Consider the following 23,211-nt stretch of genomic DNA (forward strand, 5'->3'; position numbering starts at 1 on the left):
TTGCATGTAGCTGTCCAGTTTTCCCAACACCATTTGTTGAAGGGGCTTTCTTTTTCCCAGTGCATATTCTTGCCTCCTTTGTTGGAGACTAATTGACCATATAATTGTGAGTTTATTCCTGGACTCTATTCTGTTTTATTGATGTATGTATCTGTACTGTGCCAGTACCCTACTGTTTTGATTTTTACAGCTTTATAGTGTATCTTGATATCTGGGATTGTGATACCTCCAGTTTTATTCTTTTTCATGTTTTCTCTGGCCATTCAGGGTCTTTTGTGGTTCTATACAAATTTTAGGATTGTTTATTCTGGTTCTGTGAGAAATGCTGTTGATCTTTTGAAAGGAATTGCATTAAAACTGGAGATTGCTTTAGGAAGTATGGGCATTTTAACAATATTTCTTCTTCCAATCCATGAGCATGGCATATCTTTTTATTTGTGTCCTCTTCAATTTCTTTCATCAGTGTTTTATCAGTGTTTTGGAGTACAGGCCTTTTACCTCTTTGGTTAAGTTTATTCCTAGGTATCTGTTTTACTGTTTTTGGTGCATTTGTAAATGGGATTGTTTTCTTAATTTCTCTTTCTGCTGCTTCATTATTAGTGAATAGAAATACACTGGATTTCTGTATACCTATTCGATATCCTGTAACTTTATTTAATTAATTTATCAGTTCTATTAGTTTTTTGGTAGACCCCTTAGGGTTTTCTCTACATAGTATCCTGTCATCTTAATCTTTACCTTTTTGATGTCTCATTTTCACTTTTTTGATTGAGACTAACTAAACTTGTATTATATTTCTTTTACAAAGTACCCTTATTCATGTCCGTAACTCACTCATTTTTTCTATCAGGAACCCATCATTTTCTTACTGACGTGTAAGAGCAGCTAAGCCATCTCTTTCTTCACATTTGGGACTCAATTGTCTGAGCATGTCAGGATATGAGATCTTCAGTTTTTTGTCTTTACCCACCTGGCCTTTTGAGGCAACATTTTCATTCCAGCCTCTGCCCAGTGCATGAGGTGCCTTGCAAAAATGGAGAGCTGAGTTATTTGTTTCAAAATTCCCTTTGATGGGGGTCTTCAGTGGTTCTTTGTAGGATCCTGCAAGAAAAACATTTAGTTTTTAATTTGTTCTTCAAAACAAGATAATCACTTTGGTTGGAAGTCAACCCATGGTGTCTTTCACAATAGAATGTGAAACCACAGGCCCACATCTCTCTAAAAACCACGGATATGGGGGTAAAAGAGGAAAGACTGGCCTTGTCGAGAATGCCAGGGTCATAAGTGAGCACTGCTTCAGTGGCCTCTATAAGAAATGCCAAGATTAAAGACCTGATTGCAACTGCAGCAGCAGCAGAAATGCTTTATCTCTGAATGGAAAGAACATACTTGCACATCTGAAGAATAGATACAAACAGTTCCATAGGTTAAAGTGATGGAGCAAAGGTTTCTGGTTTGCCCAAGCTATGATCCTTCTGCCAGGAAATCACTATGGGATGCTTGCTTTCCCAACATTGGCATCCACTCTATGATCATGAGCAAATCACTTTGCCTCTCCATCTCTCTGTTATAGAAAGATGCTGTAAGGGTAATTTGAGATGACAGTAGTGAAATACTTTCTAAGTGAAAGTAATAGCAAAGTCAGTGTTATTTGCATCATTATTATTCATATCTGTTCTCTTCTCAAGGTTGAGAAAGCCCTTTACCAGATTTTTAACTACATAGAAAAACTTGCCAAGTCATCCTGTAAAACTAAGTATATTTTTGTTCATATCACTTGTTCAACAGAGGAGCTAATAAGGACCACTGAAAAATCTTACATATGTAATCTTTACAAAAGGAATCATATACCAATGTAAATCTCAGAAATGCATCTAAAATACAGCATACTGTCTTTTGTTCTTGTTTCATTTCCTGCCCCTTCCCCACCACCTTGGAAATTTCTTATTCAAAGGAAGGAAGAAAAGGAAAGCAGTTGACTAAATGTGATACTAGATAGTTCTATGCTACAGAGATTCTTTGAGGAATTCTATTTCATTGACATTTTTTAAATGGCCTGTGGAATTTCTATTACCTCACCTAGAATCAAGGTCTCTTTTTCAGGAGTTATCTTCAGCACGGATCCAGAAGCTTCTGGGAGGTAAGTGGTTGAACGCTCTTCCTCAAAGGAATCAACTGCCAGATCCCTGGTTTGGCTTTGCCGCCATCTGGTGGTAATTGGGCTACTGGCAACGGGAACCTCTGCTGACAGTCTCTTCACAAAGTTGCTCTTAAAGTTAGAATATGTAGTATTAACTCCGTCAAATATCTATTTAACATAAAAAAAAGCCGTAATTTATAGTGGCCTCAAATGCAAAATTAAATATTCCTTAAAAGGAGAATTATTAACAACTCATTTAGTACAACACAAATTATATATGAGATTTTTTATTTTTGTGACCTGAGAGAATGTTATTTTATACATATATAAATATGTATGTGTGTGTATACTTACAGCCTCTGTTCAAGATTCTCAAGATATATAAAAGCAACTTATGGAGTGATTATATTTACAGTTATTATAATTACATATCAATATAAATATGAAGTTGAAATAACCATTTATATTGAACATGTGAAATCACATGTTCATATAAAATCACAAAATTGCAAATCTGGAAATAAACAGTAATTTTCTTTTTTATTTTCTTTTTTTAATTTTACATCCAAGTTAGTTAGCATATAGTGTAATAATGCTTTCAGGAATAGAATCCAGTGATTCATCCCATACATATACCACCCAGTACTCATCCCAACAAGTGTCTTCCTTAACGTCCCTTGCCCATTTACCACAGCCTCCCACCCACAACCCCTCCAGCAACCCTCAGTTTGTTCTCTATTTTTAGAGTCTCTTATGTGTTGCCCCCCTCCCTGTTTTTATATTATTTTTGCTTCCCTTTCCTTATGTCCATCTGTTTTGTATCGTAAATTTCTCATATGAGGGAAATCATGTGATATTTATCTTTCTCTGACTAATTCTGCTTAGCATTATTCACTCTAGTTCCATCCAGGTTGTTGCAAATGGCAAGATTTCATTCTTTTTGATTGCCAAGTAATACTCCATTGTATATATATATACCACATCTTCTTTATCCATTCACCTATCGATGGACATCTGAGCTCTTTCCATACTTTGGCTATTGTTGATAGAGCTGCTATAAACATTGGGGTGCATGTGCCTCTTCAAAAGAGCACACCTGTATCCTTTGGATAGATACCTAGTAGTGCAATTGCTGGGTTATAGGGTAGTTCTATTTTTTTTTTAATTTTTTTTAATGTTTATTTTTGAGAGAGACAGAGACAGAGTGAGAGTGTTTTAGGGGCAGAGTGAGAGGGAGACACAGAATCCGAAACAGGCTCCAGGCTCCGAGATGTCAGCACAGAGCCCGACACGGGGCTTGAACTTGCAAGCCGCGAGATCATGACCTGAGCCAAAGTCGGACGTTCAACCGACTGAGCCACCCAGGCACCCCTAGGATAGTTCTATTTTTAATTTTTTGAGGAAACTCCTTACTTTTTTTCCATAGTGGCTGCACCACTTTGCATTCCCACCAGCAAGGCAAAAGAGTTCCTCTTTCTCCGCCTCCTAGCCAACATGTGTTGTTGCCTGAGTTGTTAATTTTAGCCATTCTGACTGGTATGAGGTGGTATCTCACTGTGGTTTTGATTTATATTTCCCTGATGATGAGTGATGTTGAGAATTTTTTCATGTGTCTGTTAGACATCTGGATGTCTTCTTTGGAGAAGTGTCTATTCATGTCTTTTGCCCATTTCTTCACTGGATTATTCATTTTTTGGGTGTTGAGTTTGAGAAGTTCTTTATTGATTTTGGATACTAACTCTTTATCTGATATGTCATTTGCAAATATCTTCTTCCATTATGCTGGTTGTCTTTTAGTTTTTCTGATTGTTTCTTTCACCATGCAGAAGCTTTTATCTTGATGAGGTCCCAATAGTTCATTTTTGCTTTTGTTTACCTCGCCTCCAGAGATGTGTTGAGTAAATTGCTGCAGCCAAGGTCAAAGAGGTTTTTGCCTGCTTTCTCCTCGAGGATTTTGTTGGCTTCCTGTCTTATGTTTAGGTGTTTCATCCATTTTGAGTTTACTTTTGTGTATGATGTAAGAAAGTGTTCTAGGTTCAATCTTCTACATGTCACTGTCCAGTTTTCCCAGCACCACTTGCTGTCTTTATTCCACTGGATATTCTTTCCTGCATGTGAAAGATTAGTGGGCCATATGTTTGTGCATCCATTTCTGGGTTCTCTATTCTGTTCCATTGATCTGAGTGTCTGTTTTTGTGCCAGTCAGTACCATACTGTCTTGGTGATTACAGCTTTGTAATACATCCTGAAGTCTAGAACTGTGATGCCTCCAGCTTTGGTTTTCTTTTTCAGGATTGCTTTGGCTATTCGGGGTCTTTTCTGGTTCCATACAAATTTTAGGATTGTTTGTTCCAGTTCTGTAAAGAATGTTGGTGTTACTTTGATAGGGATTGCATTGAATATGTAGATGGCTTTGGGTAGTATCGACATTTTAACAATATTTGTTCTTCTGATCCATGAGCATGGAATATTTTTCTATTTTTCTGTGTCTTCTTCAATTTCTTTCATAAGCTTTCCCATAGTTTTCAGTGTGTAGAATTTTCACCTCTTTGATTAGATTTATTTCTAGGTATTTTATGGGTTTTAGTGCAATTGTAAATGCGACCGATTCCTTGATTTCTCTTTCTGCTGCTTCATTATTGGTGAACAGAAATGCAGCCAATTTCTGTGTGTTGATTTTACATCCTGTGACTTTGCTGAATTCATGAATCAGTTCTAGCAGTTTTTTGGTGGACTCTTTTGGGTTTTCCATATACAGTATCATGTCATCTGCAAAGAGTGAAAGCTTGACTTCCTCCTTGCCAATTTGGATGCCTTTTATTTCTTTGTGTTGTCTGATTGCTGAGGGTAGGACTTCCAATATTATGTTGAATAACAGTGGTGAGAGTGGATATCCCTGCTGTGTTCCTGACCTTGGGAGGAAAGCTCTCAGTTTTTCCCCATTGAGGATGACATTAGTGTTGGGTCTTTCAATATGGCTTTTATAATCTTCAGGTATGATTCTTCTATCCCTACTTTCTTGAGGGTTTTTATCAAGAAAGTATGCTGCATTTTGTCACAAGCGTTCTCTGCATCTATTGAGAGGACCATATGGTTCTTGTTTTTTCTTTTATTGATGTGATATATCACATTGATTGATTTGCAGATATTGAACCAGTGCTGCATCCCAGGTACCAATCCCACTTGATGGTGGTGAATAATTCTTTTAATGTATTGCTGGATCCAGTTGGCAATAAATAGCAATTCCCTGGTTCAAACTTTTCATTTCACGGATGAGAGATCTGAGGCCTAAGTTGCTCAACATTCATCTCATTCCCTCTGAGAAATCCCAGGAATTTGGTATTACAGATCCTACGGTGGCAAACCATACCATGGATCTATGTGTGAAATTCAATTGCGACTGACAAACTGGAAATATGATATATATATATATTTTTTTTTAATTTTAACATTTATTTATTTTTGAGAGACAGAGCATGAGCGGGAGAGGGGCAGAGAGAGAGGTAGACACAGAATCTGAAGCAGGCTCCAGGCTCTGAGCTGTCAGCACAGAGCTCAACACAGGGCTCTAACTCACATACCACAATATCATGACCTGAGCTGAAGTCGGATGCTTAACTGAGCCACGCAGGCACCCCAAAATATATTATATTTTTAATAAAATGTAGGGCATGTTAGGTTATTACCCTTGTGTAAAGGACTCTCAGAGAAATTTAGACAAATTTACAATCCAAATAGAAAAAAAATAGAACATAGGACCTAAACGGGCAATGCACAAAAGAAATAATTAAATGCTCAAAAAATATTCAACCTTGCTAGTAATCAAAGAAATGCTAACTTAAAACAATAACAAGATGCTAGCAATAGTATTTTTTAATGACAAGCCCCAAGGTTGAAGGTTCTAGAAACAAACACTGGCATATATTGCTGGTGGAGTATAAATTAGCATTGAAAAAGGAGGCACATGGTGCATAAAGAAGGGAAGGACTCAATGTTTACCAGTAGAGAATTGACGAGGTAGATTTTTGTGACATCCTTAAAAGGGAATATTCTGCAGCCATTAGAAATTAGGAAATACATTAAGGAAATGCAAATCCAAAACACAATGATGTACCACTTCACACGCTCTGGGATGGCAATAGATGATAGGTAGGTAAGTAGATAGATAGATAGATAGATAGATAGATAGATAGATAGCAAATGTTAGTAAGAAAGTGGAGAGACTGGAACCGTTACACATTGCTTATGAGGATGTAAAGTGGTACCACTGTGGATAACAGTTGGCAATTCCTTAAAAAATTAAACCTAGAATTACTGTATGATTCAATAATTTCACTGCTAGGTACAGACCCAAGAGAAATGAAGCAGGTACTCAAACTGAAACAAACTCAGGTACATGGGCATTCACGGTAGTACTATTCACAATAGTTGGAAGGTAAAATAACCCAAATGTCCATCAGCAAAAAAATGGATGAGCAAATTGTGGAAGACATATGTTTGTGTGTACATATACATATATTATATATAATATAATTATTTATTCACAAATGACATATCAGTTAAGAAAAATGATCAAGAAATTTCTTATTGACAATCTTACACTGTCTTGGCAGTTGTGTGTTTCTCTGGCTCATCTCCTGTCATACCCTCCATACTGTCTCCCCACCTTAATGCTCTTCCACAATTCTCTGCCAGGATAACTTCTAGCCCACCTTCACAACTGGAATCAGCCATCATGTCATGAAGGTGTCTCTCACATTACCTTCCTCTCCATTCCATTACCTTCCTCCCCCTTCCAAACTCCCCATTAGGCCACCTGTGGTAGGTTAAATAATTGCAATACTTAATTTTATACATTGGCTTGATGGACTAAGGGATGCCCTGAGATCTGGTAAAACATTTTTTCTGGATGTGGCTGGGTGTTTTTAGAGAAGAATAGCATTCGATTTGGTAGACTGAGTAAATAGATCCAGCCTCACCATTGTAGGTTGACATCATCCAATCCACCGGGGTCCCAAATGGTACAAAAAGGCAAAGGAAGGGCAAATTTTCTCGCTTCTTAAACTAGGATGTCCATTTCTTTCCTGCCATCAGACACTGGAGCTCCTGGTTCTCAGACCTTCATACTCCTTAATTTATACCAGCTGCTCCCCAGACTTTGGACTCAGATTGAATTATCCCGCTGGCTTTTCCTGGTTTTCCATCTTAGAGATGGCAGATTGTGGGACTTTTCAGCCTCCATAATTTGGTGAGCCTCATGTATATATATTTATGTATACTCTATTGATTCTGCTTCTCTAGAGAATCCTAATGCAATAATGATGCTTTATCATTAGACATGAGAGAGAGCTGATATGCAGTGAAAATGGCTGGCAGTTTTAGACAGCCACCACCAGAATATGAATCAATAGCATAATGCAATGACCTTTTTTAAGCAATACAATTTTAGGTCTCATTAAAGGAAAGACGGTGTCCAAAACAAGAACAAGGAAAACCCAATTGTCTCTGCACTGGTCAGGACCCATCTCCTGGAGAACTGGGTCCAGTCTTGAATCTGTCTTGTAAGAAGGAGATAAGCAAGCCAGGATCCCCAACCTGAGTTCATGTAGAGGAAAGGACTGCAATGATACAAGGTCAGGGAACACAGCAATAGAGCAACACATGAATGGAGTGAGGGGTTCTGGGGTATTTAGTCTATAGGAAAGAACACCCATAAGGAACCATCTTCAAGTATGAAACAGAAGGCAATTTATGAAACAAAGAAAAATTTACTTTGTATTGCTCCCTATGACAAAATTCAGCACAGTCATGCGTAGTACAGTTTTCGGTCAGTTCCTCCTCCAAGGACATGTGGCTCATAGTGGTACAGATGAACATTTTTTAAATACTCGTGTGTTTTAATGTGCATTTTTAAATGTTTTAAAATGTTCAACGTGGACGTAAAGTTTTCTGTTATTAAAAAAAAATGTATTTTGGTAAAATAAATGAGCCAATTTGAACCAAAAATGTTAACTAGCAAATGGCACAGATGGCAAAATCACGGACATGTATGCAAATGACTACAGCTTAGGGAACGCTGTGGTAGAATGTGATATTTCATCTTCACTGTTTTTAAACTTTATTCCAGGATCTATCTCTTGGTGGGGAAATGCGTGTTACTTAGTTTTAAATGACTGGCCTATGTATCAATAAAGAGAAAGAGGATGATAAGAAAAATAAGACAAAGGAGAAAAGAATGAATGACTGGATACTTTAAGCACATCAGTTTGGCTTGTTTACTTTTCAGAGTTCACATGGTGTTGGCCTTAAAGAGGGAGGAATTCAGAGCACCAGGGCCAAAAAAATAAATAGAAAGGAGCCTAGAGAATTTAAAAATAAAGTCAGGAAGTAACCAAATGAAACAACTGGGAAAATAGAACAAACATATATAGTGATAAATTATCTGACTCACAAATATTCAGCAGGTAAGAGAAACCTAAACATTCCAAGGAAAGACATGCTGATGATGCCAGGGTCTCTCTAGAATGTTATGGCAGAGACAAAATTAACAAAGATGGCCCATCAGCTCTCAGGCATATCACCCCAATTCCCTTTCCTTAGCCTCTGAATGTCAGCCCCTCCCCTACCAACCCCACCACCGCCAGTCCAACAAGGCAGCAAGACATTTCAAATTTGGAGTCGTAATCATATTTCAAATTAATCGTGAAGATCAAAATGTCCCTCTTCTTATTTTTGCACAGTCATTGTCTCCTCATCCTGGTATTGGGCAATACAAACCAAACAAACACTTGGAGAGCATTTATTTTCAGGTATTGGTCGCTTTGTTCTGCACTGCCAATGCCTGCCACTGGGGGCTCCAGAGTGTTTTTGGCATCTATCCCTCCCTTCTATCAGGCTGACCCAAGCGGCCTTCATTAAGACACTATTATCTCTTATCTTGACTTGTTACTCTGCAGACTCTGTGACCCCTTCCAGACAACTTCAGTACATATGGCCAAGTTGTTTTGTTGTGGTGGTCCACTCCCTCTCCTTTTCGGACCCTAACAGTGATTTCTCATAAAACTAAATGTCTCCTGATGAATAAAACCCCCTTACCAGAGACAGTACTACAGTAATCTCATCCACCACATTTTTTTTCTAAGTAAACATATTTCTATTACAGAGAAATTGTTGAATGTAGTTGAAATAATTTGGGTTATAAAGTTAAAAGTCTTAAACTCTCTTCTTGCTTGTTCTACTTACTTGTTCTGTGATTGGGATATTACTAACTTCTTCCTGTTTGAAAGCATTATTGCATTTTGCCGGTAGAGAGCTTTATACTACATGTGATTGCTTTTAATATGTGTATATATGTGTCTGATTTATAAATAAATCATGGGCAGTATAAAGCTTTCTACAAACATAAGCCATTTATTTAGCACTCAGTTATTTGCTGCCTTATATTTGTTCCCCAAATGTTTCTTGTGTATTTTCTCCTCTCCAAAACTGATTTCAAGCTCATGTGAGGCCGCCTCCATCACAGACATTATTTGTATCTTCTTCAGTGCCTGTGGTGCTTGATTAACAGAGTCAACTGCTTTGTCCCATTATTGGCCCAGTAGGTTCCCTTGACCTTCAACTCATCATTCTCTTCCCCTCCTTTAACAAACCTTCCTTGATCTCCTGAAAGAGTGCTGTTGGTTTTTCTAGCATACTATCTCCTATGCATTGAAAATTGCAGTGTTGATACAATTATAATTTGAGAATGGTTTTAGTATAGACAGAACATGGAAACAATGATGACAGATCCCCCAGAAAAATAAGAAATGATGATATCACAACATATACAGAAAAAGACTCTGACAAATGAAGAAAAAAAGAAATGTCTAAGGGCCAAAATCTATCTATGTTCACAAACATCCAGGCTGGGAGTTGCCCAAACTGCTGTGCTGAATGTCTGATTAATGGGCTTATAAGGATATTTATATATCATTCATATATGAAATCATATATGTTATAAAAGCATATATATTTCTTGCTGTCCCCGGTCACCTTAGTGAGAGGAGCTGCCACTATGTCCCCCCACCTGCAATGGATGGTCGTGCGGAATTGATCCTGATCAAAAGGGACAAGCAGACATAAAGCATCAAGCCCAACAGGCTTGCAACTCTTTCCACTACAATGGCCTGGTTTACCACAAGACTGCAGGCATGGATCCAGAGGCCTACAGCAAAAATGTAGTGATGGTGACAAAGCGGAGATCTGACCAGTGAAAACCTACCACCTCCTACATGCATACCAACATCAACAAGAATGCCCTGGCCACCCTTAGCAGCATCAGGCACAGGATCCGCAAGAACATGGACCGCCCAGGTCTGTTCATGGCTGCCATTTGCAGAGCCAGCGCCATCCTGCACAGCCAGAAGCCTATGATGGTGAAGAGGAATCAGGCCTGCCTCACCAAGAGCTCCTGAATACCTGCCCCCTACCTCCAAAGCAACAAAGATGTCAATCACTTAAAACAAAAAAACAAGCAAACAAAAAAAAAACTTAATAATCGTGAAATTAACAAACTGGCTTTGATTTTGGCCTTGACAAGAGATTAACTTAAGTTTTCAAAGTACTTTTAATATAGCATGAAATTTTGGGACAATCCAACATGAAATATCAGGCCTGTACAAGCCTTTTATTTCTGGTTAATAACTGGCATGTTGGCTTATACAGAACCTCTTGTAAGCATAATTTTGATATTCTCAAAGACCAAGCTGTAGATCACTTGATGGGAGTTTCTGTACTTACAAAACACTGAACTAGAAAGAATCATAATGATTTTATCAAAGTAACATCACCCTATGGGGCCATGCCTGGGGTACAGTCAATCAGCATCCTCCTCCAAGGGAACCCTCTGTCGTCTCCCTCAAAGCAGTTATCATGGGCTGGGTTTACATGGTTCAGATTATAGCAGGTGTTCTATGAATTAACTTTTTTTTTTAATTAATCATTAAAACTCAAGTTCCTGAGCCATGTCCTTCAACAGCCTAGACAAACGGAAACCAAAGAGGCTTGTTACTGTGAAAACCAAAAAAAAAAAAAAAAAAAAAGACTGAGGTCTAAATTTTCTCAAACTTAAATGTATGCTTGAGTCAGGAGGACAATTCTGGTTCAGGAAATCTGAGGTGGGGCTTGAATAGCTGCGTCTCTAACAAGCACCAGGTGATGGCAGCACTTTTAAGTCCAAGAACCTTGGCTTAGCAAGGTCAGAGAATTGAAGTCCGGGTGTCATATGAAGTTTGGCTTTCTTATTAACTCAGCCAGAGAGCACCAAAGTAAAATTATCATAGTGAAGAGGTGATACGTGTTTTGTATACTTTTTTGTTGTTTACTGGGTATTAGGTTTACAGGAGAATACTTTTCTACTGTATCCTTTCTTATCAGGCCACAAGAGTGGGAGCAAGTGGTTTATCAGTCTCTTGACAGGTTTTATATGCCTAAGCTGTGGGTTTGGCTCCGGAGGCAGAGCTACCAGCCCCCTGAGCGACACCAAGAGTCAGGACCAGGTAGATTGAGGCACCTTAATTTGAAAGTTGCTGTGTGTCTTGGGGAAGAGTCCAAGGTGACTAAAGGAACCATGGATTTCAGGATATGCAGCTACCTCCATTTCCTGTCCACACCTACCCCTATAATTTTCAACAGTAAAGTTAAGCCTCCTGTAAGAGGCAACAGCCACAGGAAAAGTGAAGGTAAAAAAAAAAAGAAGCAACTAGATGATGCACTGAGGTAGAGGTGGGTTTGGAGGGTTTCCTTGTTCATTTTTGCCTTCTTGGTAGAATTGTCTTATTTAATTGTTAAATTCCTGATTTATTATCAAGTTCAGTATTTTTCCATCTACAGGTTGCAGACCATTGGTGAACCCTGAAATCCTTCATTGTCAGGGGTCAGAGCCAGGCTGTTTTAAAACTGCCACAGGTGTATCAAAGTTCAAAGGGGAAGGATCATTTAATCAGACTTCTCAGTTACATGCTTCTGAGTTAAATTATAAAGTGCATTTCTTACTGGGAGTCAGGATCAAAAATTTGAAAAACACTGGACTATAGTTGGCTTTATGATAGAGGAGGGTTTTTTAAAGCCTTCACATTGTATCTAACCTATTTATTTTTATTATATTCACCTGGCATTGCCTTAATGAGATGAGGTCAAAGTAGCCACTTCAGTTATTTTTCTGCCCTTTCCACTGTAAATATCTTGAACTCGTGTAGCAAATTTAATCCATACACATAATATTAAACCCCTTCAGGTTATACATCATGTTAATAGAGCACGTTTAATCTACACTCTGAACTATTCCTGGATGGTATTTAACCCACTCCTCTACATTCACCCAGTTACTGGGAGCACTCACTCCCCAGCTTTCACCCTACAAGGGCACCATCTTCTGGTGAAAAATTTTGTCAGGAGAATGTTAAAGAGCTCTCGAAACAGTCCTGATCTTCCTAGCGAAGATTGCAATAGGCATCATAAATACATCGAAATTCTTTAGCACTCTGTTTTATCCAGGAGTCTCGTTCCGTTCCCCATCTGAGAAGGGTCTTTCTATTCCTTAGCAGTGAAAGGATCCCATCTGTCCTTCCTGGTTTTCCGTTAAACTGAGCTGGTTTCAAGTTTCAGCTCCTCCTTGAATTCCAGCCTGCTGAGACTTCCCTCTAGAATCATCCAAAATGGAGCCTCTTACAGCTTACCCTTTAAGATGTTCGGGGCCAAAAGCAAAGGTATTTGCAGTTTTACTGTCTATGGTTCTATGCACAGTAATGTTATTTCTTCTACAACTAAAATTCCTAAAACCTAAAATCAACAGCTTTTATGCCTTTGAAGTGAAAGATGCAAAAGGAAGAACGGTTTCTCTGGAAAAGTTTAAAGGCAAAGTAAGTTGTATCTTCTGTTTTTTGTTGTTTTTTTTCTTACTGCTTGTTGATTTCTCTGTTTACTTTAATGGAATCAATTTTTCATTGATAAAGGGTCATAAGTTATAATTTAGTTTTCAAAGTAATGTAATTAGTATATCACTCTGACCATCAGAGTTCTCATCGTGTATATATATATACAGTACTTCTAATTGAAAAGCTGATTATCCTGTTTTCAGAGGCATGCTAAATTAACACTGTAAGTTGTTTAGGAAATTTTTATAATTAGTAATGTGAATATGGAGACATTAAAAAATACTACCTCCATAAACTAGCAACATTAAAAAGCACTCTTATCAATGATCATATTTTCTTTTATCTTAAACTGTTGTACCTGATGCTTTTTTACTGGTAGTGATTTTTCAGAGTCTTAACTCATGCATCCAGGTTATGATTTTCAACAAAATTGGGTATGTCTAAAAATATAAAATAACCATCAGCTTCAAAATGGTTTAGGATTTTAACTACTTGCAGAATATTTTTTTTAAATCTTTTTATTTGCTTCACTTTCCGGTTGGATTTTTTTCTTTTTCCGGGAGGTTTCACTAGTTGTAAACGTGGCTAGTGACTGCCAACTCACAGACAGAAATTACTTAGCACTGCAGGAACTGCACAAAGAGTTTGGACCATTCCACTTCAGCGTCTTGGCTTTTCCGTGCAATCAGTTTGGAGAATCGGAGCCCCGCCCCAGCAAGGAAGTTGTATCTTTTGCAAGAAATAACTACGGCGTGACATTCCCCATCTTCCACAAGATTAAGATTCTAGGATCTGAAGCAGAACCTGCATTCAGATTTCTTGTTGGTAAATATCTACTTTGCCTCATCAAGTTAATGTTTTCAATTGCTTTTCATTTTTAAAACAAATGTACCAGGACCGTACTTTTTCTATTTCATGTGACATGCTTTAAGTGGGAAAGTTTGGTAAAACCATCAGAAAGCCAGAATCTCATCCCTGGTGACTTTCTAGAAGTTATGCTTCTCTGAAATCAATGTTTTAACTTCTTGAAAGGCAAAATAAGTCGACTCCGGTGTATTCTTTTCCTTATGATCACTTTCCTGAAGAATTTACCTGAAATGTGGTCATGGCTATCTTCACAAAATACCTTAATTCCTCTCTTATTTAACTGGCACTTGGGGAAATGTCCCTCCCCATTACCATCGCTATCCATGTCTCATGAATATTGCTGGGCATTATTAGACATATCTTTGTGATTAATTTTAAGTTCCCCTGTCTGAGATATTGTCTTCATGGATGAATAATATCTCTGTTTTTGCTATAATTCAAAACAGAATATAAGAATTTTTTTTTTTTTTTGAGGACGATAGTGTTACGTTGTCTCTAAAATTAGGCTAGCTACAGAAATCTGTTTAAAGATTTTCCTGGGTCAGTTAGCATAACAGTAGTAAAGTATAGTGACTAGGGAAGTAGGTTTTAGCCGCAACCTACCTGGATTCAAGTCCCTGCTCTGTTAGTTTCACTGTGTGGCTTCAGGTACATGACTTAACTTCTCTGTGCCTTCTTCCTCACTTGTAAAATAAGGTCATCAATATAAAATAATTTGGAGGATTAAGTGTGTTAATAGACGTAAAGTATTTATAAGTTTCTTACACTGTGCCTAACACTATTCTAAAGAGCATTCAGGGACGCCTGGGTGGCTCAGTAGGCTAAGCATCCAACTTCAGCTCAGGCTCTGTGCTGACAGCTGAGAGCCTGGAGCCTACTTTGAATTCTGTGTCTCCCTCTCTCTCTGCCCCTGTCCCCTTCATGCTCTGTCTCTCTCTCTCAAAAATGAATAAAGATTTAAAAAAATTTTTTAAATCATAATAGATAAAAAACAAAGGACATTCAGTTAATGTCCTCTCACCTGACTTATGTCCTCTCATCTGACTCATCAGACAGATGATACCCTCAGTCCCTATTCTCACTGCAGATAATTTGAGTTTTGATAAAACAGTGACCTCAGTCAGGCAATCAAGCTTCCAGTCTAGTAAGCCACTTAATGATGTTCTACAAAATTTAAGTGTGAAATCAGAATCTTTTTAAAACATTAAATTTCTGGGGAAAATCAACATAATGTTCCACCTCCCCTTGTGTAATCAAAAAAGTAAGTGGTTTAAGGTTTCAATGAAGTTAGATGAAGCTCCAGAGATGAAGACTATGAGATCACAGCCAAATGGAAATAAGTTTTTTAAAACTAGCCAAAATTGACAGTAACTGATCATGTGATCACAGTGCACATGTGTGCAGGTGTCACTAAACAGGGCATCTGGGCGGGGAGGCAAATGCGGGCTGAAGCTCAGCCATAGCAAGGCATGTGCTGGGGGACTCTACCGGCCTGGAAGAGTGCCTTTTCCTAACTCGCAAAGATGTTTACGTCAGGTAGACAGAGCTCTGCCCTGGAGGGCATTATCTTTAGAGACACATTTTCCATTATAGAAAAGAGCAATTTTGCAAAATGATGTTAAGATGGCTTTCATGTAATAATAGGATGCTCACATGGAGTCCTTGATGTTTGCTCTAGTCAAAAATATTTTTCTCTAAAAATGAAATAAATTGAAATGCTTGGCACAGTACTCCAAGTAAAACACATATAAGTAATCAGGCTACTTTTTATTTTTATTTCTTAATTTTAACCTATGCTCCCTCACTGCTTCTTTCTCCCAGCCCAAAGCAAAGCATTCCACACCTTCAAAACTCTAGACAGTGTGTTCCTTCTACCAATTTCATCGCTATTTCTGAAAGAATAGTTAATACTTACAATTTCTGCCTCCCCGTCTCAATTTTACCTTCTTAAATGACTGTGTCTGGCTTCTTGCTCCATGAATCTCTTGAACCTAGCAGGTACCAGTGACTGCCACTCTGGGCCCTTCTCTTTCTTCTTTTCAGGTTCCTCTTTTCCATCCACCCTTAACTGTGCTGATTCTCAGGATTGTGCCACGGCCCACTGGAGCTCTTCTTATTCTATCCCCTTTCCCTGACTGAGCTCTCTCTCCTAAGCCCCAACACCTTATATTCACCTGCCTCCTCTGACAGAATGTCCCACATACACCTGAATCCCCTCCTGTAAAAAAATGAATTTGTCATCTTCCTCCTAAAATCTGCTTGGAGTAGGAAGTAGGAGTGGGAAGTATAGAGTAGAAGGTCTAGATATCAGGGCTGGCTCTACCGCTCATTAGCCACAAGACCTCGAATCTAAGACTCCATTTTTCCATCTGCAAAATGGGGTTAATGATAATACCCATTTCACAGGGTTGCTGTAAAGATTCAACAAAAGGATCCATTTAAAGCAATGAGCATACATTCCTTGGCACATAGTAGACACTAGATACATTTTAAGTAGTTGTTTATATTTTTTTCACATGTTAGTCAATAATGAACATCAATTCTGGATAATGTAAATGGAAAAAACATTACATTTCTTACATACATTAAGATGGTTCAAAAGGACCACATAATTTCTCAATATGATTTAATACTGTATGTTAACTAACTAGAATTAAAATAAAAACTTAGAAACAAAAATAATGTGATTTAGAATTCCTTTCTGTTTTCCTCTACATAATATGTAACAATACTAAAAACATAGGTATATTTAATATGTAAAGAATTCCGTACAGGCCATTACCAAGGACCATAGAGTATCATTTTATCTTTAAAAATGTTAAGAAACTGAAAGTTTTGAGCTAGTGACAAGGTAAATTTTTTGTTGCTGTTTTTTTTAGTTTTCTTAATGTGTATTATTTTTGAGACAGAGAGAGAGAGAGAGACAGACAGACAGACAGACAGAACATGAGCAGGGGAGGGGCAGAGAGAGGGAGACACAGAGTTTGAAGCAGGCTCCAGGCTCTGAGCTCTCAACACAAAGCCTGACGTGTGGTTCGAACTCATGAACTGTGAGCTCATGACCTGAGCTGAAGTCAGACACTTAGCTGACTGAGCCACCCAGACGCCCCAACTTTTTTGTTATTTAGATCAATAAATCCAGAATAAACCACTTTGTTTCATGATTCCGGACCAGTAGAATCATCAGTGAAGTCACCAAATGTACAGAAATATGGTTACTTGGAGCTTGAGTTTTGCCTTGTTTGGGTGTTTTATTTTTTGTTTTGTTTTGCTTTTGACATTATGACAATCTTAGAACTTGATTCTTAAGTTATCACTTACATAGATACTAATAGAAATGAAAATCTTGACAAAAAATAAAATTATGCTTATGAAAATATATTCTGGTACTTTAGATTCTTCAAAGAAAGAACCAAGGTGGAATTTTTGGAAGTATCTGGTCAACCCTGAGGGTCAAGTTGTGAAAACCTGGAGGCCAGAGGAACCCATTGAAGTCATCAGGCCTGAGATAGCAGCTCTGATTAGACAAATGATCATAAAAAAGAAAGAGGACCTATGAAAATGCCAGTGAGTCATTCAAATGCAGTAGTCGGAATAGAGAAATGTCAAGGGGAGGGGGGGTTTGGTCTCATTTTAAATACTCTGACAATTAAATACGGCACTGACGGATTTTTTGTTTGTTTTTATGATACCTTGCCAGTAAGTGGTAATGAATAATGCCCCCAGGACAGAGATGTTACCGAAAACAAAAATAAAGAGTATCTAAAGAATCAAAATGAAATATACTAAGTATTTCATCAGATCACACTAAATAATTCAAAATACAGTCATCACTGTGCTTCAATATCCTGTTGTTCGACTTGACATTTTTCAGGATTGTACTTAATGGAAATGCCAATCCACTAGACCTCTGTTTGAATTCAAGACACTGTGTGTGACTGAATTTTCTGGATTAACTAACTGTAAATGGCTATTTTTATGTAATAAAATAAAAAATAAACACTGAAAAAATGTTAAATATATAGAGAGATTCAAATCATTATGTACTTTTGTTTCAGGCACAGGAATTTTGTTTCTTTAGTTGTTTTTTTTTTTTCTGTTTTTTTTTTTTAAGTACAGGTTCATAGTATGTTTTACTGTATCTGCCCAAATAGTCATTTATAAATGACACTATCCTAACATTTGAAAAACCTTCATCATTGTCAATATTTCTCTATTATTTTCCAGAAGAAACTCAAATTTTATAAATAGAATATTAATTGCTGAGTAAAAATCCAAGGAGTAAGAAAAAGGCTATGAGTATATGATTATTTAGCTCAATTCTTTATATATTAATACTGGTTGCTAATTTATTCAGATTAGATTAACCTTTTGGAAAGAATTCAGTGCTGCATCGTTCTGATGGCTAAAATAGTAAGAATCAACTCTAAATAGTCAAAGGTCTGAAGGTAAAAAAGGGAGGGACTAATTACACCAGTCTTAAGCATCAGCAATCACTAAACCTTTTGACAGAGTCACAACATGCTTTTTCTCCTCTCTCATAACCTTTATATTCTGTCCATCTTCTCATTATTGGCTGATAAAGCAACTTGCCAAGTTGATGAAGGCTAATTATTGCCCCACTAAATATATATTCATTTCATGAAATGAATAGGAAGACTAGGGCTAAAGAAAAAAAAAAGTAAAAAGGCAGTTATGTAAAATTTGGCCAAGAAGGAAGACCCAATCTAAATAGCTGTGAGCTGGCCCCCATATACTGTCCTGATTAATGAAAGTAAAGATTTTTTTATGGTGACATCAGTAATGCCACCTCAGCATATAGTTCTTTGCAAGTGTTTAAAGTCCTTGGAGAAACCAAAAATATTTCCTGGAACACCTTCTGCTTTAAAGCATATATCCAGCCACACAGCTCTGATTGTATTTAGTAAGATATTTGGGGGCTGGGGGGGAGGCACAGTTTCTCTTAGAGGTCCAGAAGATTCACAAGGATAGCCTCAAGAATGCCAGGTTAGTGTGTCAGCAAACCTGCTTGTACCCTTCACCAGCTGTATGATGTTGGGCAAATCACAGGACTACTTTCAGATTTCCTCACCCATAAACTTAGGGAGGTCAGACTGAACAAAGAGTCCCTTCCAACCTTCCAAGTCAATGATCGTGCTTGACAAGGTGTCTTACATGATCAGGACTGGAATCAGTAATCTAAATTATTTTTGAAGAAATAAAAGCCACCTAACAAGCCTATGTGTCCTTTGCAATTTTGTCCCAAGAACATAGAAGCAATTTGAATTCTGAGCCTAAGCAGTTTGAATTCTGAGCCTCTAAGCAAAATTTTGTTAAGGGCAAACTTTCCAAGTATTGTTCTCAGAGCATTCTTGCCATACACCCCATTTACAAGTGCCACAAGACTGCTGCTGTGGTGGGGAATGACCAGGACTGTCCCAGTGAATGCAGTTCAGGTGTCCATCCTGCCGAAAGTCACTAATTCTCTCCAAAGCCATATAAAGGGGGTTTTCACTTAAATATCTCCAATCCTGTGTGTTTATTCAACCTACAGTCTCTACTATAGTCAGTGCTTGGTTCTCTCCCCTTCCCCTTTGGTTATGCAGGGAAGGCAGGTGGGGATTTGAAAGTGTGGCAAGTAGGGGCGCCTGGGTGGCGCAGTCGGTTAAGCGTCCGACTTCAGCCAGGTCACGATCTCGCGGTCCGTGAGTTCGAGCCCCGCGTCAGGCTCTGGGCTGATGGCTCGGAGCCTGGAGCCTGTTTCCGATTCTGTGTCTCCCTCTCTCTCTGCCCCTCCCCCGTTCATGCTCTGTCTCTCTCTGTCCCAAAAATAAATAAAAAACGTTGAAAAAAAAATTTAAAAAAAAAAAGAAAGTGTGGCAAGTAGGTGTCCATTCAGGTTCTGTAACAATTAGCCTCTGTGTACTAAAGAGGGTGTGAAGCTATTTGCTGATGTACTGCTCAACCCATAACTCCAGTGTCTTATATGAATTCCACCAGGTACATATACGTAAAGAGAAAAAATTGCATCTTTCTTGAATTGAGCCTCTCTTCCCTGTCTCGGCATCAAAGAGCCTTGGACATAGACTGCTACTGTCTAAATTGAACAGTATAACAGAAAAATAGCTGGCATCATGTAAAAAGGTACTCGTGGACAAAGGGACAAAATCAAATTCATTTCATTGTGGTCAGTAGTTCGTTGGCTTGAAGTTTGTTTTGGTGTATTTGGAAGGTGGAAAGGAGTACTTCCTTCTAACTCCTGATCTTCATCTCATAGCAGACATAGCCGTGGTGCTGGGAGATTGGAATAAATAGGAATTTTCCTGAAATATACCATGAAACTCATACTTCATTTTCAAAAATGCTTAATAATTAGTATAATCTTAATAATGTATATATATGCCTATATATAATTCCTAATGATTGCAGTATATATAGCCTGCACACAGTGGTGGCTGGGAAGTAACAACCACCTCTCTGGAGGAGGGGTTCCAGTTTGCAGCATTTGCCAATTTCCATGGTATAAATGCTCCCACATGGCCAACTTCCATCTATCAATGCTTTAATAACTGGATGCCAGATTTCTGAAAATTTAACACTCGGTTCGCACAAACCACTTTATGTTGGATCCAGAACACAAAAACTTGTAAAAATCAGACTTGATTAGGTTATCATAAGGATCTCCAAAGAGCTCAATCTAGAACAAAAACATATTATATATTATTTATTTTTATAAATATACTGTTTTGGTGGCTTATGTGAAAATGTGGAACTATAGTCCCTGAAATATGAAAAGCTGCTAACAATATGCTATACAATCACAGTAAAATCTAATGATTTCACTGGACTGTCTGCAGGTAGTCTCAGGTAGGAAAATACTACTGTAAAAAAAAAAAATTGTAGACAAAGCCTAAGAAGAAAAACAAAACCTGTATTTCTCTATATTTTCAACATATTAACTCTCTTTCAAGACTACCTTGCAGAAGCTAAGAAGTCTTGGTTGGTCCCTGTACAAAACATTACATTCATTCATAGTGTTTCTTTGAAAAAAAAAGGATGTTTGGGCGTGGCTATAACGTGAACACTTTATCCATGTGTATTCCTCACCTTGATTTCATCTTTCCCACGGAATAATAAAATTCTAATAACTGTCCTGCCTAGAAACTAACATACCACACTCCTCCCCACTCTTCCTTCCTCTCGCTGAACTGGTAAGGCCATACCTTGCAGACTGAAGCATTCTCTTTTTGGAGGAAAGGAATAGAGTGGCTTTGATGTCCCAGTTGTGGGTCCCTGTCTTTCCCTCTGACTCCTATGGAGACATTCTTCATTTGAATATATGTATTCATTTTCCTCCTTACCCACTGATCTCCTTAATTCATCTTTCATGCATTCCATTCTCTCTCTCTTTCTCATCATCTCCTGAATATGGAAGTGAAGAACAGCTTTAAATATGTATTGTTTATTGAGTATAAATGTTTGCATTTTATGTCTCATTCTTTAGTGTAAAAAAATTAAAACACAAAGGCCAAGCCTTCTAAATTAAGTAGGTTTTATTTTTATCAACAAGTCAGTGGCTTTCCATAAAAAATAACATGTTGAAATTTAGCCTTGTAAGAAAAATGATGAAAACAGTATTTACACAGGAGGGATCCTTAAACACACACAGAAAAATGCTGAAAATGAAATGGGCAACAATGAAAAGAGGATATGAAAGTAGCAAAATGCATAAAGAATCAAATTATAGGTATAAATCTCCCATGGTTGAAATGTTTAAACTTAAATAAGAATAAAAATTGTTAAATCAGTAATTTGTAATTCACTACAGTGGACTGTAATATATTTCTCACATCTCACTTAGAATATAACTAATTGACCAGACCACCTAAAGTCAGCTTCACGAACTTGCTGCAAATGCCCACATGAGGACACTGATGTCACTGTTTATCTGGGACCCAGTAAGTTCCTGAACACTGTTGCATGGGTCAAAATGGCCTCCACAGGAATCAGAAAATATTTAAAAGCATATGATACAGTTCTTCCCACTTCACAAGCTAAATATCATGCTCAAGTATTTTATGAGTCTGTGACTTGACAGAAAATGAAGTGAAAAATTCAGGCAAATCCTGCAAACAATTCAACCACATCCCCCAACCACACCCCAAAATTTCCACTTTTCTTGATATTTCAAGTGAAAATGTTTAAGTTGATTGATTCATCTTCAAAGTTACCTCTCAATTCTCTCTTCAGCTGGTACATACACATGGTTACAGAGATCTGCCTAATGGCATATTAAGAAGCTGATTATCTAGAAAGAATACTATAGACTTAGTTGAAAACTGGGGGAAAGAGTTTAGGCTTTCCATTTCAAATTGTCATTGTATTCTAAATTTTATATTAAAAATAAATATTAAAAAACATAATTTCACAAATACTTTCATACTGTGTACCCAGGACTCCAAAAATATTACCTGGAAAAAAATTTTAAGAATTAATTATATTGGGGGCGCCTGGGTGGCTCAGTCAGTTGAGCATCCGACTTCAGCTCAAGTCATAATCTCACAGTTCGTGGGTTTGAGCCCCATGTCAAGCTCCGTACTGACGGCTCAGAGCCTAGAGACTGCTTCGGATTCTGTGTCTCCCTCCGTCTCTGTCCCTCCCACACTCGCATTCTGTCTCTCTCTCAAAAATAAATAGATATTTAAAAATTAAAAAAAAAATTAATTGTATTGATTTCTTCACCATTTGTAACACTGTCTATGGTGTTATAATTGAGTGACTGAAGAGCAATTACAAGTATTATGGTTACCAGTGCCCTGGTTCATAGCAAAAAGTATACATATGCACCAAACACACACACTAATTACAGAATCAATTATACTCTGATGTTCATTGTATATGCAATAAGATAGCAGTTGCATGTTAGCTGATGCCATTCACATCTTCAACCAGCTAACAATACACTGCCAACCCATCACACACAGGAAACCAGTGCAGCTTGTTAGCAAGAAGAATTTATCCAGAAGCAAGTGGCAGGGTAGTTGTGGCTGCCACATTGACCCAAAGCAGCCAGCTAACAATACACTGCCTACCTGACTCAGGTTACTGCTGCTTTTCATGGCCCATGAAGTCACCGAAGCTACTGTATGCAATATGAAACACAGTAGCCGAACTGTAATCTTAATAGTCACAGAAAAGAAAACTCATAAATAAAACTTGTTACTCCAAAATTATTATAAAAAAAGAAAAATACTATTTTTAAATCTCAGCAAAAATTTAAATATATATATA

At 37.7% G+C, this 23,211-nt stretch overlaps 2 protein-coding genes and 1 pseudogene across 5 annotated transcripts in view; 2 read left to right on the forward strand and 1 right to left on the reverse strand.

Annotated features, from left to right (window-relative positions):
• Nucleotides 1-23,211, reverse strand: part of CDC20B (cell division cycle 20B) — a 47,377-nt gene that overhangs the window by 22,462 nt on the left and 1,704 nt on the right. The window contains exons 3-4 of the mRNA XM_047102982.1: nt 2,080-2,308; nt 971-1,101 (exon numbers count right to left, since the gene is read on the reverse strand). Coding sequence (XP_046958938.1) covers nt 971-1,101; nt 2,080-2,308 — 360 coding nt within the window. The remainder of the gene's footprint in view (nt 1-970; nt 1,102-2,079; nt 2,309-23,211) is intronic.
• LOC124529390 (60S ribosomal protein L28-like) lies at nt 10,194-10,593 on the forward strand (annotated as a pseudogene).
• Nucleotides 12,835-17,479, forward strand: GPX8 (glutathione peroxidase 8 (putative)). 4 transcript variants are annotated; one of them, XM_047103028.1, is made up of 3 exons: nt 12,835-13,038; nt 13,617-13,878; nt 17,316-17,479. In XM_047103028.1, exons 1-3 carry the CDS (start codon nt 12,835-12,837, stop codon nt 17,477-17,479), a joined length of 630 nt encoding a protein of 209 aa, XP_046958984.1. The 4 variants fall into 4 exon arrangements, with proteins under 4 accessions (XP_046958984.1, XP_046959026.1, XP_046959092.1 ...); XM_047103070.1 differs by having other exon boundaries at nt 12,835-12,885; XM_047103136.1 differs by having other exon boundaries at nt 12,835-12,885; nt 13,743-13,878.

The sequence above is a fragment of the Lynx rufus genome, unplaced genomic scaffold (assembly GCF_022079265.1).
Source record: "Lynx rufus isolate CCGP_SWC_20201006 ecotype Redwood Valley unplaced genomic scaffold, mLynRuf1.p SCAF_1, whole genome shotgun sequence".
Taxonomy (NCBI): domain Eukaryota; kingdom Metazoa; phylum Chordata; class Mammalia; order Carnivora; family Felidae; genus Lynx; species Lynx rufus.

Coding starts and splice junctions, on each gene's coding strand:
- GPX8 (XM_047103028.1), top strand. CDS start 12,835: ATGGAGCCTCTTACAGCTTACCCTTTAAGATGTTCGGGGCCAAAAGCA. Junction 13,039..13,616: donor TGGAAAAGTTTAAAGGCAAA/GTAAGTTGTATC, acceptor TTTTTCCGGGAG/GTTTCACTAGTTGTAAACGT. Junction 13,879..17,315: donor TGCATTCAGATTTCTTGTTG/GTAAATATCTAC, acceptor CTGGTACTTTAG/ATTCTTCAAAGAAAGAACCA.